A 17,945-nucleotide genomic window follows, 5' to 3' on the forward strand; every position below is an offset into this window, starting at 1 on the left:
GCTGGCGCTGCGCTGGCACCCGGGTACGGCGCTCTGCGGGCCCGGCCTGCTGCGGGCCTGAAAGGGAGGCCGGGCCGGGGGGAGGGCGATGGGGTCGTGTGGGGAATGGAGAAGCTCCTGGGGGGATCGGGCTCGTGTGAAGGCTCGCGGGTGCCTCCGGTCTGGGAGCAGTGGGACGGGGCTGCGGTCCCCGTGCCGTGCGGCAGCGGCGCCTTTCCTGTTGGCGTGAAAGGTGCTGCTGTTGTGCTTTGAGTTGTTGACGATTAATTCATTTAATTCGCAGATAAAAACCTCGAGAACGCTGAGGAAGCTGCAGAACAGTTCAAGTTAATCCAGGCAGCGTACGATGTGCTCAGTGACCCTCAGGAGAGAGCCTGGTGAGTAAATCCAGCCGGTAGTGGGCTCGAAGATACTTTTGTGTGCCTGTATTGCTGCTTGTATTTCGTTTGTGGTCTCTTGGTGTTTTTCCCTTCCCTTGCTCTCACAGCAAGGACTTAGAGTTCTCTACGCCCTGGCTTGGTTGGAGGTCTGGGCTGTAGGTCGGCCCTAGCAGTGCTTGGCCCTGCGCTAAGGATGGTTCCTTTCATGGAATCATTTGAGTTGGAAGACACCTGAAGGTCACCTAGTCTGGCTCCCCTGCATCGAACGAGATCATTTACAGCTAAATCTGTGTAACCAGAGCCTGGTCCAGCCTGACCTCAAGATGCTGGCATTGCTTTCTGGATCATCAGGTGGGAGGCATTGGTATCCACCTGCTCATCCGGTATCAACACAGCTTCCTTTGCCTGTGTTCCTGTAATGGTCCTAGTTTGAAATATGCACAAACATCTCTTTGTAAAAGATTGTGAGTTTAAATGTTCTGCATAACATGTTTTTCAAGTGGGCTGAAGCATCCAACTTATGAAACCAAGAGCACGTCCACTAAGTTTGTCCTTCTATAAACGAAAGTAGTTTTTAAGTGCTACTATGATAATTGGTGCTTGTTTTTTCCTTTTTTTTTTTTTTTTCCCACTTCCATAGCTATTGGATATTTTGGATAATGTCCTACCTGCTGTGAAAGCTCACTGTAGCAGCTTGCTCAAATGTGTTTGTTGGGAAGTTGCTATTATAGATATGAAGGTTAAGTGAAGGTCTGGAGGTAGTGTTTACTGACTCAGCCCTTTTTCTGTCTGAAGACTTGTGTATGAGACGCCAGTTCCAGAAAGTGGGGTGCACTGAGGCCTAGCCCAGCAGCAGTACCATGCAGCCCTTCACTCACTCCCCCTAATGGGATAGGGGAGAGAATTGGGAAAACAAAGATAAAAACTGTGGGTTGAGGTAAAGACAGCTTAATAACTTAGAAAAGGAAGGAATAAAAATATGATAGTGATAGAAGAATATACAGAACCAGTGATCCTCAACACAATTGCTAACCACTAGCTGACTAATGCCCAGTCAGTCCCCAGGTTAGGCAGCCCCTGGACCAAACCCCCATTCTGTTTGGTTGTTCAGCATGAACATGATGTAGTATGGGATGTTCCTTTGGCAGCTTGGTTCAGCTGCCCTGGTTCTGTCCTTCCTAAGTTCTTTGTGCACCCCTAGCCCCTCACTGGCAGGGCAGTTTGAATATCTGAAATATCCTTGGTTGTGTACAGCACTACTCAGCAACAGCTAAATCATTGTAGTGTTACTGACATTGTTTTTCTCCCTTACATACAGCCCAACTGTTGCTAACCCTGCCTGTTGCTCCTAAACTGCTGATAACCCTCCTTCCCAGCACAGCAAATGTGGAGTGAAGCATTACACATGCTTTTACATGTTACTTGTGTTTTATTTTCATTGGAGAGTATAATTTTCTTTACATTATTGGTTTTTGCCAGGTATGATAACCACAGGGAAGCTCTACTGAGGGGAGTGAATGGAGAGTATCAAGATGATAGTTTGGATCTGCTGCGCTATTTCACTGTTAGCTGTTACTCTGGATATGGAGATGATGAAAAGGTAGTGAACTAATTCATCTTTTTAATTAATCAATTTAAATTTATTGAAAAATGTTGTGGTTTAACCCAGCAGGTTGCTGGGCAGCACACAGTTGTTTGCTCACGCTCCTCTTCCCAATTGGATGGGAGAGAGAATAATAAAAAAGCAAAGTAGAACTTGTGGGTTGAGATAAAACTATTTATTAAGAAAAAAAAAAGGAAAAAGAAAATAGTTGTGACTGGGTAGACAGATAGATGTATATAACAGGTGATGCACAAGCAGCAGCTTACCACCCCCCAGCCAATTCCCAGCTAGCCCCCCAAGCAATGGAATTGAGTGAGATGAACTCCCACCCCCTTCAAAACACCTTCCACTTGATGCCATATGGTATGGAATGTCACTTTGGCCAGTTTAAATCAGCTGTCCTAATTCTGTTCCTTCCCAGCTCCTTGGGCCCTTTCCTGCTAAAGGCCTTGGTTTTGTACAATACTGCTTAGCAGCAGCTATAAACATTGTGTGTTACCAGCGTTGTTCTCCTAGAACCAAACAGCATCATACCAGACACTGAAGAATACAATTCCAACCCAGCTGAAACTATGACAAGTGTCAGCATTTGCTTAGCATTGGAAAGCTGTGCATGGTATTGTTGAGCACAGGTGGTAGTAACAATTTTTTGCACAAATACTGTGCTTGATGTGTGGACAAGCTTTAATTACTGTTTTTTTGTCTGATAATTACTTACTTGTAATTCATTACTGAACTGTGCAACTTCAAAATTTGTCTGTATTATTTATGTGCATTAAATAGTGAAGCATTCCAGTGCTTTGCAATAGCAAATATTTGGAAATGTCTTTCACAAGCTGGAGTGCTTTAAGCTGAGGAAAAATGATAGTGGTGCTTGAGGGAAGCGTGCTTCCAAAAATGTAATTCCATGTTGTATTTTAAGATACTCATGATTTAGAAAGCTCCATGTGATTAGGAAGATTTCTGGCAGAGAAAATCCCCATCTGTCTTTGTATTACTATGGTAGGAGTAAGTCAGCATCATCTTAATTTGAAAAGTAAAGATAAAGTTGGGGTACGTCATACTAAGTTTTGTAATTGGAACTTCCTCAAAGCATCGTAATGTGTAACCAGACTCTAATCAACGTTGTCTGCATGCTGTAAGTGTATTTATTTTTTTACTTAGTTTTGGATATGGGTTGTTTGAGATATGAGAAAGACTAGCGAGTGCTTACAAGACCTTTCCTTCATTTTGAATTGCTCTGCAGAACTGCAATTTTTTTCTGAATGTTCTGTAAAAAAACACTACTTACTGTAACTGAGCATTTGTACATTTACTATTGAACAAATAATAATTTACTTTTTTTAAAATTTCAGGGATTCTTTACAGTCTATCGACATGTTTTTGAGCAAATTGCAAAAGAAGAGATGGAATATATGACTCAGGAAGATATTGAAGAGTTCCCTACATTTGGGTATTCCCATAGTGATTATGACACGGTAAGAGCAAGTATAATGTTGAGCTAAAAGTAACATGGCTGTCATTACTTTGTCTCACACTGAAATCAAAGAAAAAGTTATTGGGTGATCTCTGAGACAAATACAAAACCACTTTTCTACTGTCTTTTCTACTGTAGTAGCTCATTACTGTACATGTAGTGCATATATTCATAACATGTGGATGAATCAGAGTCATTGTTTCCTGTTGGACTATATTAGCAGTCAGATTTTTATTGGTAAGTTGTCAAGCAAAATTTTGAAGGGCTAACCATCAGTTATGCCAGTGAAATTTAAGTGCAATGTGCCTGATGCAAGGCCTGAAAAAAAGCAGAGCACCAAACGTTCTCAATGAGATGTAAACAGAATAGTTTACCAGTGTTTTAATGTGACATAGCTTACAGCAAAGGATATTAGAAATGATTTTTTTAAATAACACATACAGTATTGTGCTTCATTTAGGGAAACAAAGACTCACTTATTACATAAATGCCTGTTGAAAAAGAGAGACATTGTAGTTGACCTGCCAAGTGAGCTCCTGCTATGGCACTCCTGTCATCTACAGTTAGTCTGTAGTAAGATTTAATTCTCAAGATACTGCATGTCTGCTTTTGGGATATGAGAAAAGACAAAAGCATAGAGGACACATGAATTCTGCCCATCTGGTTTACCAGTTATTTTTTATAATAGCTATTTTCCTGGTGATTAACTACACAGTAGCAATAATCACGAGTATTCCGCCTAGCTTCCTGCTTTTCCCTTCATTTTTAGTAGTAGTATACTGTGTAACTGATTATTTATGAAATTTAAATTGATATGTACCTCACAAATGAGAAATTTTGATGGTATGAACCTTGGTTGGAGTTAGAAACAATTAGTTAGTTTGGCACTAAAGATGCTCAAATGGGTATTTTAATTTCAGGTAGAATTACACAATGGCTTAACAAATCAGTATCTTTTCCAGGAAGCATATATTTAATGTGTCTAAAATTGCTAAGATCCATCTGTTCACAGCTTGAGCTTGGAACATCTTTTGGGAGCTTCCCATGTCAAGACTGTAGAATAGATATGGCTATAAACCAGAAACTACTTTTAATGCTGACAATTAGTAGCTGCAACATCAGCTGTAATTCTGGCACCATTATCATTAGACATCTGCCTTGTTCATACAGTTTTTTTAAATAGGATTAAGTGATTCTTTGAATTATATCATGGAAAATTGCTTCATTTAACCAGGAAAGCCATTATCTCTCTTATCTTATATTCAAAGATACGGTTGGAAGATAGCAGTGTTGTAGTACATCCACTTCCCTGTTTAGTAGAAGCACTGTGGGAGAAGGGAAAAAAGATTTAGAAGGGAACTACAGAAGCTAGATCAAGACTTCAGAGTCTGTGATGTGAATGTTCTCTGATCCAGCCTTCTGAGTTAACTTGCAAGAGGTTTGGGAAGTGACTCAATCAGTGCCAGGCAGATAGGGAATATGTTCTTAAGTCCATGACTTAGCAAGACTTCACAAGAATAGTTGTAGAACAATTATGTGTAGAAACAAAAGCAGTCAGCTGTGAGTATGTGTAGTAAGCAGCAACCTGAGTATCCAACATGAGGTGCTTTACAGTGTCCAGGAGACTGGCAGGACAGGAGATTATATTCAGGTGGCCTCTGAAGAGAAAAATCTCATAGCTCATAAAGCTGATGAGGTTGATTCCTGTCGTCAGCTGATGGCTATGCATCCTCGTTGCTCAAGTTCTCTCATTTTGAAGCATAAATCTGAGTAGTGTATCACTGCTTACATTGTTGGACATAGAAAGCTGGGTTCCAGTGACAGCAGAGAAGAACTGCATAGTTACTTATCTGCCTTGGGCACAGCCTTGAACCTTCACACATAGATAGGTCATTAGAAATTAGTGTTGAGGAGTTAATAGTTGTACCACTGACATAAGGAGAAGAAGAAATATTAATAGGAAACCAGTTAAGCAGTTATGTTGAAGTCCAGAACTTTTTCTGTGAAGTATTCAGAAATACAAAAACAGCAGTGCATGCAGGGATGTAAAGGAGTGTGTGCAGGGTGTAGTAAAAAGAAAGTTTAATGAGATGAGTTTTTTTTTTTTTTTTTAAATTTTGTTTCCCAAGTATGCAAAATGCAGAAGGTTAGGAGTTATTTGGAGAGGAACAAAACAAAATAATACAAAAGAAAATATGAACCAGATGGCTGGCACTCCAGAAGTCTGTGCTGCCATTCAGCAGAACCTGAATGGAATACAGAGTTGGTTGGAGGGGATGCTGGTTAGGTTCAACAAGAGTAAGTGTAGAGTCTTGCACCTGTGGAGGAATGTGTGTGCTAGTACAGGTTAGGGGCTGGAAAAGAGGTTGGTGGAGAAAGACCTGGGTGTCTTGGCAGACAGCAAGTTGGCCATGAGCCAGCAGTGTGCCTTTGTGGCCCAAAAGGCTAATCGCATCCTCAGATGCATTGGAAAGACCATGGACAGCAGGTCAAGGGACATGATACTACCACTGTGCTCTGCCCTGGTGAGGCCACATTTGGGGAACTGTGTCCACTTGTGGGCTCCCCTGTTCTAGAAAGACAGGGAACCTCTGGAGAGAGACCAGCAGTGAACCACAAAGATGATTAAGGGCCTGCAACATTTCCCTTCTGAGGAAAGGCTGAGAGACCTGGGGCTGCTCAACCTGGAGAAGATAAAGCTGGGAGGGGATCTTCTCAACACTTAGAAATATCTGAAGGTTGGATGTCAAGTGGATGAAGCCAGGCTCTTTTGGAGGTGGCTAGCGACAGGACTGGTGGCAGCAGACAAGAACTGCAACACAGGAAGTTCCATCTGAAAATGAGAAAAAAAATTATGGGGTTTGAGAGTGACAGAGCACTGGAGCAGACTGCACAGAGAGGTTCTCTGGAGATATTAAAGACCCATGTGGGTGCTTTCCTATGCAACTCTAGGGAACCTGCTTTAGTAGGGGAGTGGTCTGGATGATCTGCAGTTGTCCCTTTCAAGCCCTATGATTCAGTGAAAAGAAAGTCATTATGTCACTTTACTTAATCTAGTGTTTACTCATGAGTAGTAAATAGAATAAGGAAAGATGATTTACTGCTTCTTCTAATGTGAAAGCTAGAGGGCATAATTTTTACCTGCAGTTATATAATACAACAAAACAGGAGTAATTGCATCTTCACGCAATTGCTCATTAAGCTGAAAGTCACAGGTTTGTGATATTGTATATGATACATTAAAAAAAAGAAAAGCATTAATGAAGGAGAAATTGACTGGAGTTATTAAATTTTCTCACTTTCTCTGGAAGTGGATAGACTATGATAAGAAGAAATACTGTCATGTATTTGCTTTTTTTTTGTTTGGTTTTTGTGTACTGGTTGTTGGCTGCTGTTGGACATACATGGATGATCTTTGGTGTCATTTGATGTGTGGCTGTTACACAGTATGTGCTTATTTACGCAATGTCTCATTCCCGTTGTGCTTTGAAAGGAAAAGTACAGCAAAGTTAAGTATCTGGCACTGCTGCTAGCACGATCCAATTCTAATTGGGGATATGGTTTTAGAAATAGGCATTTGGAATAGTTCAAATATAAGGCTGTTGATTTGAGAAAGTGTGAAATTTTAAAGATGTTGTTAGAGACTTCTGTAAATCTCGTGGTGATTTACTTATACTCTGGGTAAAAATCTTTGCCTATCAGGAAGACACAGAAGTCCTAAGTTATTTGGTAAGTTTTTTTCCACGCTCCCTACTGAAGTGACTCATTGAATTTTTAATTTTTTTTATTTTAACAGATAGTCCACCCTTTCTATGCCTATTGGCAGAGTTTTTGTACTCAGAAAAACTTTGCTTGGAAAGAAGAATATGACACACGACAAGCATCGAACCGCTGGGAGAAACGAGCCATGGAAAAAGAGAACAAGAAAACTAGAGATAAAGCAAAAAGAGAGAGGAATGAACTAGTCCGTCAGCTAGTAGCCTTTATTCGTAAAAGGGACAGAAGAGTACAAGCACACAGAAAACTTGTAGAAGAACAGAATGCAGAAAAGCTTAGGAAAGCAGAGGAAATTCGGAGGCAGCAAAAACTCAAACAAGCCAAGTACGTAAATACGTAAAGAAATGTTTATCTTTAGCCTTGAGAAACGATCAATGTCTACCATGCAGTTAGATTGTAATGATAGGATTATAGTGGTACCTGTACATGCTCTTTTAAAAATCCTTGACCATTTTCTACATTAGTTTTGGTTTCAAGTCCAACCTTTTTATCTGTTCTGAAATGAAAAGAAAGATCCAAGAAAATCAGGGAATAACCTGTGCACTGCAGGCAACTGGCTGTAATAGCACAGAAGCCAGTGTGGGAGGGAAGATTTAAGGAAAAAAGAATGTATGTTGGGGAGTGAAGCAAAACAGGACTATGACAACCTGGACTTTTATCAGCTTAATTTGCCTTGGAACTCTATCTGCTAAAAAGAATGTATGAAAAACAAATGTAGTCTTGCTTTTCCTTTTAATTTGGTAGAGAGGACCCTTTTAGTGGACTGAATTTTTTAGTGCTTTTGCTTTTCATGAAATAGAAAGTTGATGAATGGGAGCCTGCCAGTCTGAGCAGAAGTTCTTCAAACTAGAAGCAATTTTCATCTGAAAATATGGAGCTTAAATACTTATTTTGAAATTGCACTCTTGTAGCATTAAAATCATACTTAAAATAGTAAATAAATAATTTAAAAAATTTAATAATAGTAATTACTATTATGTAATAATTAAATAATAATTAAAATAATTCATCAAAATCATAATATAATAATTCACATACATGTGAAATACATATATTAGACATAATGTTTGGGATTTGTTTGTTTGTTTGTTTTTTTCCTGAGAGAAGAATGAAGCTGAGGCATGTGTTCACTGACAAACTGATTAATAATTCTGTACTCAGGACCCAGCTGTAGAAAATTCAGCAATATGTAGTGCACTGACTGGTAACTTGGATCACACTTGTTATTAGGAAGACTGAGTGGGTACACTTCTGTAACACAAAGTCCAGCAGTAATTTGCTAGTGATTTTTGTGTTGCTGTACTGTTCATTGGTTTGGATCTTACAGAAGGTAAAAGCAGCTAAAGTACCTTCAGGGGTGACCTGACTTTCTCTGTTGTGAGCTTGACATTTACCATGTGGTCGTACATTTCCTGCATGAAATTCAAGCAGGATCCACTTACGTTAATATCTCCTTACTAGCAGTGTCATTGTGACCACTGGCATCGTAAATTACCTGCTCAGATTTCCATGCCCTACAAACAGTTCTTTGCTCCATCATAATAAATTCAGAAATTTCCACCTGAAATACCGGAGAAGACCAAGCTATCTTTTAAATAATAGTGTTTCTGTTATTCCAGTTCATAAATGCCACATAGAAATTACTGTATTTTTCTGCTTAAAGGCTTGCTGAACAGTATAAAGAGCAGAGCTGGATAACTATGTCAGATCTGGAGAAAGAATTGAAAGAGATGGAGGCGCAGTATGAAAAGGAATTTGGAGATGGATCAGATGCTGAAATTGAACTGGAAGGACAGGAGACAAAAGAAGGTGTTGAAGGTATGCAGCATGGGGGTGTGACCTGTAGTGAATTGTTGCAGTGTGAGTATTGGCTCACTGCACTTGGAACCCAGGTGCATGTGGTGCAAGTCCCCTGTCTCCAACGCTGGTGTGCCAGGTTAGAGGCTGGGTGTCTGATGTTTTCCATCAAACATGAGAAGATGTAAAGCCATAGTTGTTAATTACCTTGATCTCTCTGCATATGAAAAATACTGAAGGAGCTGAATGTCAATGTTGTGACTGTTTCCTGGGGCTTTTAATAGCAAGTTACTTGAAGATTGCTCTTCTGACTTTGTCTCTTCAATCCCCATTGATTTCTTCAGACAAACTGAATGATGTGGCTGAAGAAGCTGAATATGCTGATGATCTCTACTGCCCTGCTTGTGACAAATTGTTAAAAACTGAGAAAGCGTAAGTGTGTGTGTATATAGCTGGGAGCTTTTCAGCAGTGGTAGGGGAAGGTGTTGCTTTTTTAAAGCAACTTTTTAAAAAGCATTGTAAGAACTTTTTAGCTTTGCATAATAATATCTTCTTTCCAGCTGAGACTTTATCAGGGCAAAATTTTCCATTCTTACTAGTGATAGATAATGGTCCTGTTGTTAATCTATGTGTGAGTGTAACAGTATTTACTCAGATCTACCTGCGTAACTATTTGATAATCTTCATAGCATGAAGAATCATGAAAAATCAAAGAAGCATCGGGAGATGGTAGCACTGTTACGACAGCAACTGGAAGAAGAGGAAGAGAAATTTCCTGTGTCTTCAGATGATGTGAATGGAATATATACCAAAGAGAAGGAAGAAACAGGAGAGGAGACCAAACAGAAGTACTTAAAATTATTTATTATTTTAATTTTATTATGAGTAATGACTTATTAAATCTTTGAGCTCAGAAGGAGCTTCTGACTGGATTAGTTGTTGTATTGGAACTCACAGTTTTGTGCCAACTTAAAATATTTCTTTGTATTAGAGTTCCAATAAAATGCGTGCATTAGTTTGTCTGGATTCAAATATAGGGTATTTTTCAAACAGGGAAGCTTGGTGCAGTTCCAGTGTTTACCAGTTTTGGTTATGCTACTTTGTCAGTTGGATGCTGGCATAAATAGAAAATGAGTGTGCTTGAAAATGAGTGGAACTGAATAAGTTATGTTGCACAACTTCCATTCTTTGAATGGACCAAAATAATGTCAGCTGCCTTTTTAGTGTCTTTAAGTTTGGTCTGAGCAGAATAAATGTTTTGTTAATGCAGTAAGTAGATTATGAGAAGTGTTGCTTTCATTTCAGATGAGAATCGTCTTCTAGTTGTGGCTGCTATCTCTCTCATTACAGTGATAAGAAAAATATAATTTGATACCTTTCTGGAAATTGTATTAATGTTTTCTTTTTTTAAAAAAAGTCTGTTTTGCATTCTTACCTTTCCAGACTCTCCAAGAAGCAGAAGAAGAAACAGAAAACAATGATGGTAGGCAATCTGACACAATGAACTTTACAACATGATTTTGTTTTATATATTATCATAATACATCTCACAGACCTGACTTCAGAAGCATCTGTACAAACAGAATAAATGTGGTGCAGGTTCCAAAAAAGCTTATGGGTTGAAATGTAAAGAAAGGAGATTGGAACGGACAGAGAGAGAATGCAAGGAATTGATCAGCAACACCAGCAGCGGCTCTGGTGTATTAGTGACTTAATTGTTTGGTGATCGTTTTCTGCTTTGACTGATAGACCTGGAAAAATGTATTGTTTGTAAAGTAACTTTATTAGCATCCTACTGAAACTAACAAACACCATCCACTTCACCTCTCACTTGCATTCCAGGCACCAGTAATGCCAATCTGGCATGTTCCAGGATCCCATCTGTGCATGACAGAACAGATCTGTGCTGACAGGAGAATTGCATGTCTATGTCAGCCTTGAGTGTCAGGAACACCACAGAGGGCACTGTTCCCTCTGCCTTTCTCATGCATGATCCTGTCCTAGTTGTACTTCTTTCCTATTCAGTACCTCAATCATATTCATGTCCCACAGAGCTACATGCACTAGATCCTGCATCTTGCATGTTTCCCAATGATGGCCTCATGGTTTTTCCCCAGCCTAACCCTTCTAGTGTTATGTGTTCACTTTCTCTGCCCTCTCCTACACCATCATCTCTTACCAAGAAACTTCTCCAAGGCTTTCAATCAGCTGAATTTTTCTTGCTTCTCTTTGTTTGATTTTGCATATTGTCTGAGTTAGTATTGGCTTGGCCTTCTTGTTTCCATACAGGCCATCAACATCTTATCCAACTCTGGCTTTCTCACTTCCTTTTCAGTTTCCTGGAAATTCTTTTTCATCTACCTTATAAATGTTCTGTGTAGGCACCCTGTCTCCCATCCTTGTTATGTGAAGTTAGGTTTTTTGCAGCCTAGAATGTAGGTTGCACACTCACATAACTGACCTGGAATTTTCTTACGCAAAGTTCCTAGAAGCATAACTTCTATCTGCTGTCAGTCTTCACTGAGAGTTGAAAATCATTATGATCTTTTGGGTTTTTTTCCTGGAGATAAGACTACTGAGAAAACGTGGCTAAGCTATCTAAGTCTGCAAGAGTTACTGTAGATGATATATTAACACAGTGTTACGTTTATTCTACTTTTGGAAATTGAGATTTGCCTCAGGCATGCTCAGATGTTGACCGTTTACTAAACGGTTGTTGACTCTGATTCTGGTACATGGAAAAGGTCACCAGAAGATAGGGAGGGAAAATACAATGTGTTTTGCTTCAGTCAGTTCAGTTATTTTGGCTTAAGTGTCCTAATACAGAAGTCTGGCACAGAAACCAGTCAAAACGTTTGTTGAAGTTAAAAACAAAGCGATTATGATATGATGTGTCATGGAGCCTTGTTCGAGCCCTTTGTGTAATTAAAAACCACCACCATAGCTGGTCTCATCTTTCAGAAGAGAGGAGCTAAGATTTTTGCTTGTTGGAATCCCACTGAAAATACAGCGTAAAATTCAAAGGCTTCATAGGCTTGTGTGTTCTCCCCACACACTCATGTTTTAAGGCAAATGATTATAAGCACTAATCACTAATAAGCATCAAGTAACTTTTATTTCTTCTATTTGGACAGACTTATGAGGACTCTTTTGATAAAAGTGCTGATGAGGAAACAATTGAGAAAAAGGAGTTGCCCTGTGTGGACAAGGACAGTGGCCCAACAGAGCAGTTTGTAAACGATGACCAAAGATGTGCTGTGTCAGAGGAAGCAAGTGCTACAGAAGATAGTAGCCAAGTGAATGAAGCACAGAGTGAAGTGAAAAGGTGTGCTGACAATGTCATTTTATGTCATGCTTGATACTGTAACAAGCAGATCTTTCTCACTGTTGTGAATTTAGGGCTACTCAACTAAATCAGAGTTGCATAAATACAATACTGAACAGAGAGTGTTAGGATTTACTTTGGAAATAGTATTAGACTGCATATTAGTTCTGCATCATTCACAAGTAGCTGATTCATCTTTTAGCAGAATCTTGAGATTTTACATAAGTGACATAGCTTTCTTTTTTCTGGAACCACTTAGGTTGTGTGAAGAAAGAACAAGACATCAATTTGAATACAGTCAGATTCTTTAATTTGAATATTCTTGTGCACTGATCTTGATTTCTCTTTGTCTATCAGCAGCACTAAGCCTAAAGGTAAAAAAGCCAAGGATGCAAAAAAGTCTGCTAAGGGATCTTCAGAACACCAAACAATGGTATGCAAATTACTTACACTGTTTATAAAAACATTTGTTTTTTGTTTGTCATTACAAACAAAAAATTGTTTTACCTCCGGTTCTGGTTTACTACTTACTTCTTAATAATACATAAGTTCTCTTCCTGTGATTTTATTAGCATATAGGACACTGGAACATCAGCTCTTGTCTATGAAGAGAAGCACAGGACTAAATTTCAGGTCTAGGAGAGTGGCTAGAACTCAGTTATCAAAGCAGTTCAAACCAAAAATGTAAACATCTGAAGATGGCTGCTCTCAGCAGGCAGATGGGAGACAGTACTGTCTGCATCTTTCCAAATATTGGTACTTCCCAGACGAACAAACTCTTGTAATAGCTGAAGCTAAGACATAAATTCGGTATACCTCAGAACTCAAAATATTATGTTCATAGTTTGTTTATTGAGAAGAGATCAAAAGTAATCTTTATCATTAATTACAGTTGGTAAGCTTCTGTTGTATTCTTGGCTTTACTTGGCTCTCCTTAAAGTTTCACAAATTTGTGCTTTTAATATTCTGCTTTAATTTCCAATCAGTAATAGGATATTCATTATAGAAACAAACAACATTTTCACAAACAACATAGTCACATTTCATTCTTTTAAGAGTAGCAAGGTAGAGCCAATTGGTGTATTCTATTTATTACATAATGTATTACACATCTTGTACACACATCTTGTACAAATGTGAACAGTTTGTTTTTTTTCATCTTTCAGAATGAAGTTCCCATTTATTGTGTAACCTGCAACTGTACGTTCCCATCCCGAAATAAACTGTTTGAACATCTAAAAGCAACAGGACATGCAAAAGCAACACAGGCACTGTCTGTAAATGGAGCTGTTCACACTAGAGGCAAAAAAGAGAAACGTAAAAACAGATAGAACTTTGTTACACTGACAGTCTTTAGAATCATACATGAAGATTCTCTAAAACATTGGAAAGTGTGCATTGCCTATTCTGAGGTAAACTGGGAAGGCAGCTCCTGCTATTGGTGGAGGAAACAAAAAAGAAAGAAGAAAAAAAGGAAGATGTGGAAGATGTAACAAGAAGAATGTTATCTTGTGAAGCAATTTTTGCTTTTGTCTGTTTTTACCATTTTTTCTTTACTGACTGAGCTTGAGCTACCCTTCTGACAGCTTTCTTGGTGAAGGGGCAGTAGTGATTCAGAATTGCCTAGCGTTCCTGTTGAAACTTGCATGGAGTAACTATGCAGAGGGAATAAATTATTTTACCACATCACAGTTGTTTTCTTTACAGAGGCAGAAAACTGATTTGAGGTTAAGATTGGACTCTGCTGTTTTGATCTTCCATCAGAAATGAAATATGAGCAGCACAAGTGGCAGAGTAACCATCCTCAGTGGCCCCATAAAATTAACCAGCAGACAAAAGGGTACAGATGTCAGAGTTGGTTAATTACAGTTCGGACAGTCCCTGTTAGTTTTGTACAGGACCATGTGTGCTAAGGTTTGTAATGGGGAGGGAAATCCTGTGGATGAGCCTTGGTGGAACAAATGTGGGAGGGAATGGATGATGGCTGAAGTGTCAGTGTTAATGTATATGAGCTGAGTTGCACACAGGGGTTCTGTGCCATGGTACATGCACAGTAGATGCTGCCAATTGAGGAGAGAGTAGCAGGTGGTATGGATTGCTCTCCACATGTGTTTTGATTTCCTAATGAAAAACCAAATGGGAACTGGTATTATGTCTCTGTTTAAATGCGTAATTAATTCGTTCTGAATAGCACTTAAAAAAAAGAAAAGATGAACACCTGATTTTTGAGTGCAAGTGAACAAAAGAGTTTTGCAAAACAAGCAGTCAGTGAAGTCAGAGAATCCAGTGTTTATGGAGGACTTGGGGATATAGTATGTTAAGTGTACTCCTAGATTTTTCTGTATTTCTCTCATTGCATTTTCTAAATGTAATGCTCTTGCCTTACATGAGTTGCTCTAGCATTTCAGCTTATCAAAAAAAAGTGTGGAACACAGAACTGTTATTAAATCAAGAAATTATTCAAACATTAAAACTTTCATCAAAGTAAAATGATAAATGTATAGTTCTTGCTAACAGACAACAATATTACTTTTATTGAAGTGTGGAGAAGGTAACAAAAATTTTGTTTCAAAAGTGATTATGTTAGAAAAGCTGTACCTTATTTCACCAGTCAGAGTTTGCATCTTTGCTAAATAACTAAAATTCAAAAAGCAGCAGGAAGAAAAGCAAAGAGTTTTTTTTGGAGAGGCTGATGACTGGATTTGACATTAAAAGTAATTACCATAATTAGAAACTTTCTGTTTGTGTGCACAGATTTTTTAATGTTGTAATTACACTCTATCATTGTGATAAAGGTGAACAGTTTTAGCTCTGTTTGAGACCCGCAATTACATTATGCTTAGAATGCTTCCTAGCCAAAGAGTGACTCTGTGTGAAATCTCATGTCATGGGGTAAGACTTGAACTGCAATATTATCTTTTGAGTTGATTATTTTTGTTATTTAAATAAAATAAAACAGTGATGAAGTTTTGGTTTTTATGTATGCTTATGCTTATTGGGTATGAAAGGCAAAGTTCTGGTAGCTGCAGAGGTGACCTCTGTGGAAGAGGTGGTCAGGGACTACCCTGTATTGGTCACAGCTGGCTTTGCAGCAGTCCTACCACATGCCAATGTTTAATCAAACAAGAGTTCATATTGCTTCTGTTGAAAATGTAGGTAAGAAATGGCAGCAAAGGAGACACAGGAACAAAGCTGGAGCAAAGGAACAAATAACCTCGTGTAACCTCACCCAAGGGGACTGTAGCCTGCTAGAGAACTTCTGCATAGAAAAACAGTGAGAGAAAAGCAGCAGTACAAGAGTAAGGAACAAGGGGCAGCAGAAATAAACTATTGTGCCTTGACCAATCCCAACCTCTAACACTGCCTGTTGCCCTGTTGAGGGCAAATGAATACTAACCTGTATTTTGATAAAATGGGTTAGAGAGCAAACTTTTAAGTATGGTTCTGTAACAATAGTCTTACGATGCTGACAAGTATTTTATCTTTAGACTATGCTTTCCTTAGAGTCTGGACAGCAAGGGTCAGGTCCGATGTGCATCTCGTGAGGAAACAAGACTAGTTTGCAGCTGCTTTTCCCATGTGTTTCTCTAATGCAGTATGAATTACTTCAACAGCAAAGTCAACATCCTTTTTAGTAATGCACATAGGGGGTTTAACTCTCAATGTCTGAAGAGAAAGAGAAAGAAAAGACAACCTTAAAACCGTATGGGAAGAACATGTTCTAGCAGCCCATCTAGATTAGTACCATCCTCTGCTAAACAATATAATGAAAAGTATGAAAAATAATAGAGAGCTGCAGTGCTGGGAATGAGGCTTCTGAAAAACACACCCTGAAATGAGGCACTAACTGCTTCTAATGCCCCACTGTGCTCCAGGGACAGATCAACTGTCTTCATGAGAGCTGACTAGAGTAGATTGTGTCTGTTACTCTAGGTGGAGCCTGAACACCCATCCTTAGATGGATTTGTACTAAGAGCCAGATGAAACAAAACGGGCATTTTTTTCCTTTCCAGCAACTTTGCCATAGCAAAACAGTACTTACTGAGAATGGCAAGTCCCCTCCATTGTGTTAACCTGCTGTTAGGTATTTCTCTTCTATATTAAAGGCTTTCCAGTAAGTTTCAACGAGAATCACTAAAAATGAACTTTCAGTTAGGTCAGCATAGCTTGTTGATCAGCACTGCATTGTTGATCAGGAAGGGATATATGCATAGTGCAACTTAGTAAGAAATTAGGTTCTAAAAGTCCAAATATTTGGTAGTATAATGTTTACAAAGTCATTTAACTTCAGTAAGAATCTTAAACTTTCATTTTAAATTTTTCTGTCAATCTATTCTAAGACTGCATGCAGAAAGCACATAATGGTCTTTCTTCCCCCACTTCAGCTGAGGCTGACTTCAGCTAATGCTCCCCGGCGAACAGCACTCCCACAAGCAGAATCAGATTTTACTACACTGAGCTGCAGGATACAACCTGTCTTCTGGTTTGTGACTTCTGGAAGCCTATGAGATGACAGAGGCAGTGTCCAGCTTCTTTTAGCCATCCTGTATCTGTCTCATAGAAAAGCTGCTCTAAGGGTTTAACTGACCTAAACATCTCAAAGCCTGTTACTAATCTGCATGCTCTAAGAAACCTGTGGCACAGCGCCATGAGTGCAGCATAATGTATCTTCAAGTGGCTGATGCCCATTTGCCTGCAATTCTCGCTGCTGTATTACTGAATTTGCTGCTAAGAGCTCTCTTTACATTTATTTTTTATATTAACATCCAGATAGAATATTATCAGCTCTCTAGAATGAAAGAACTAGCAAGAATAAACTTGTTTCTCTGTCACCAGATCAGGTTATAACTCCAACAGTAACAAATGCTTAGCAGACCTGAATATTGCAATTTCCTCTAATTTGCATATATTATACTGTGTTGCTTTTCTAGGTTAAACTGTCCTTCCAAAGGAAAACTGCAAGCTTGAAGGAAGTTCAGCCCACTTCAGAAAGAAACAAACAGCTCCTGCTTGTTTTGAAACCAAGAAAAATTAAGCAGGAAGAGCTTTTAAATATGTATGTTTTCTAGTTCATTTACTAAACTAAAACTAATTTAACCAGAAGTTCAGTACCTGATTGTAAAGTCCTCCTCTGCCGATCAGAACACCCATGTCTTTACAGTCCTCCCAGATTTGATTGATTTCTTCAGATGGAAGAGGGTGACGACTGTCCTATAGAATGTGAATAGTAAACTTCACTAGGATATTCTAAATTAATTCCAGGAAAAAAAATGCATTATTCCAGTTCTTCCAATAAATCCCATCGCTATCTCTATCCGAAAATATCAGCTGCATAAGGTAACTGCTATGCTACAGGCTAGGGGAAGAGTAGCTGGAAAGCTGCCCAAAAGAAAAGGACCTGGAGACACTAGTTGACAGATGGCTGAACACAAGCAAACAAAGGCCAAGAAACCCAATGACATGCTGATACAAGCAAGGATGTGATTGTCCCCCTGTACTTGGCACTGGTGTGGCTGTACTTTGAATACTGTAGTTAGTTTGGTGACCCTTACTACAAGAAAGACTTTGAGGAACTGGAGTGTGTCC

General features: G+C 39.0%; 2 protein-coding genes across 4 annotated transcripts in view; one reads left to right on the forward strand and one right to left on the reverse strand.

The window, feature by feature from the left end:
* Position 1: 1 nt before the first annotated feature.
* DNAJC21 (DnaJ heat shock protein family (Hsp40) member C21) lies at positions 2 to 15,325 on the forward strand (the record flags this gene model as incomplete). Its single annotated transcript, XM_010725329.3, has 12 exons — positions 2 to 23; positions 284 to 377; positions 1,860 to 1,980; positions 3,339 to 3,461; positions 7,257 to 7,561; positions 8,901 to 9,055; positions 9,379 to 9,466; positions 9,724 to 9,882; positions 10,478 to 10,517; positions 12,169 to 12,359; positions 12,717 to 12,792; positions 13,526 to 15,325. Coding segments are annotated over 12 exons (1,539 nt in total), but the record flags the coding sequence as incomplete, so codon positions are not given.
* AGXT2 (alanine--glyoxylate aminotransferase 2) overlaps positions 13,192 to 17,945 on the reverse strand; it is a 15,234-nt gene continuing 10,480 nt past the window's right edge. For 2 of the 3 annotated variants that reach the window (XM_031557205.1, XM_031557207.1), the window contains 2 exons: positions 17,472 to 17,570; positions 13,192 to 16,025 (listed from right to left, as the gene is read on the reverse strand). In XM_031557205.1, coding sequence (XP_031413065.1) covers positions 15,915 to 16,025; positions 17,472 to 17,570 — 210 coding nt within the window. In that variant the 3' untranslated portion in view covers positions 13,192 to 15,914. Of the gene's footprint in view, positions 16,026 to 16,088; positions 16,494 to 17,471; positions 17,571 to 17,945 lie in introns of those variants that run through there. The other variant, XM_031557206.1, reaches the window with a different exon arrangement.

Source organism: Meleagris gallopavo, chromosome Z (assembly GCF_000146605.3).
Source record: "Meleagris gallopavo isolate NT-WF06-2002-E0010 breed Aviagen turkey brand Nicholas breeding stock chromosome Z, Turkey_5.1, whole genome shotgun sequence".
In the NCBI taxonomy this organism is placed as follows: domain Eukaryota; kingdom Metazoa; phylum Chordata; class Aves; order Galliformes; family Phasianidae; genus Meleagris; species Meleagris gallopavo.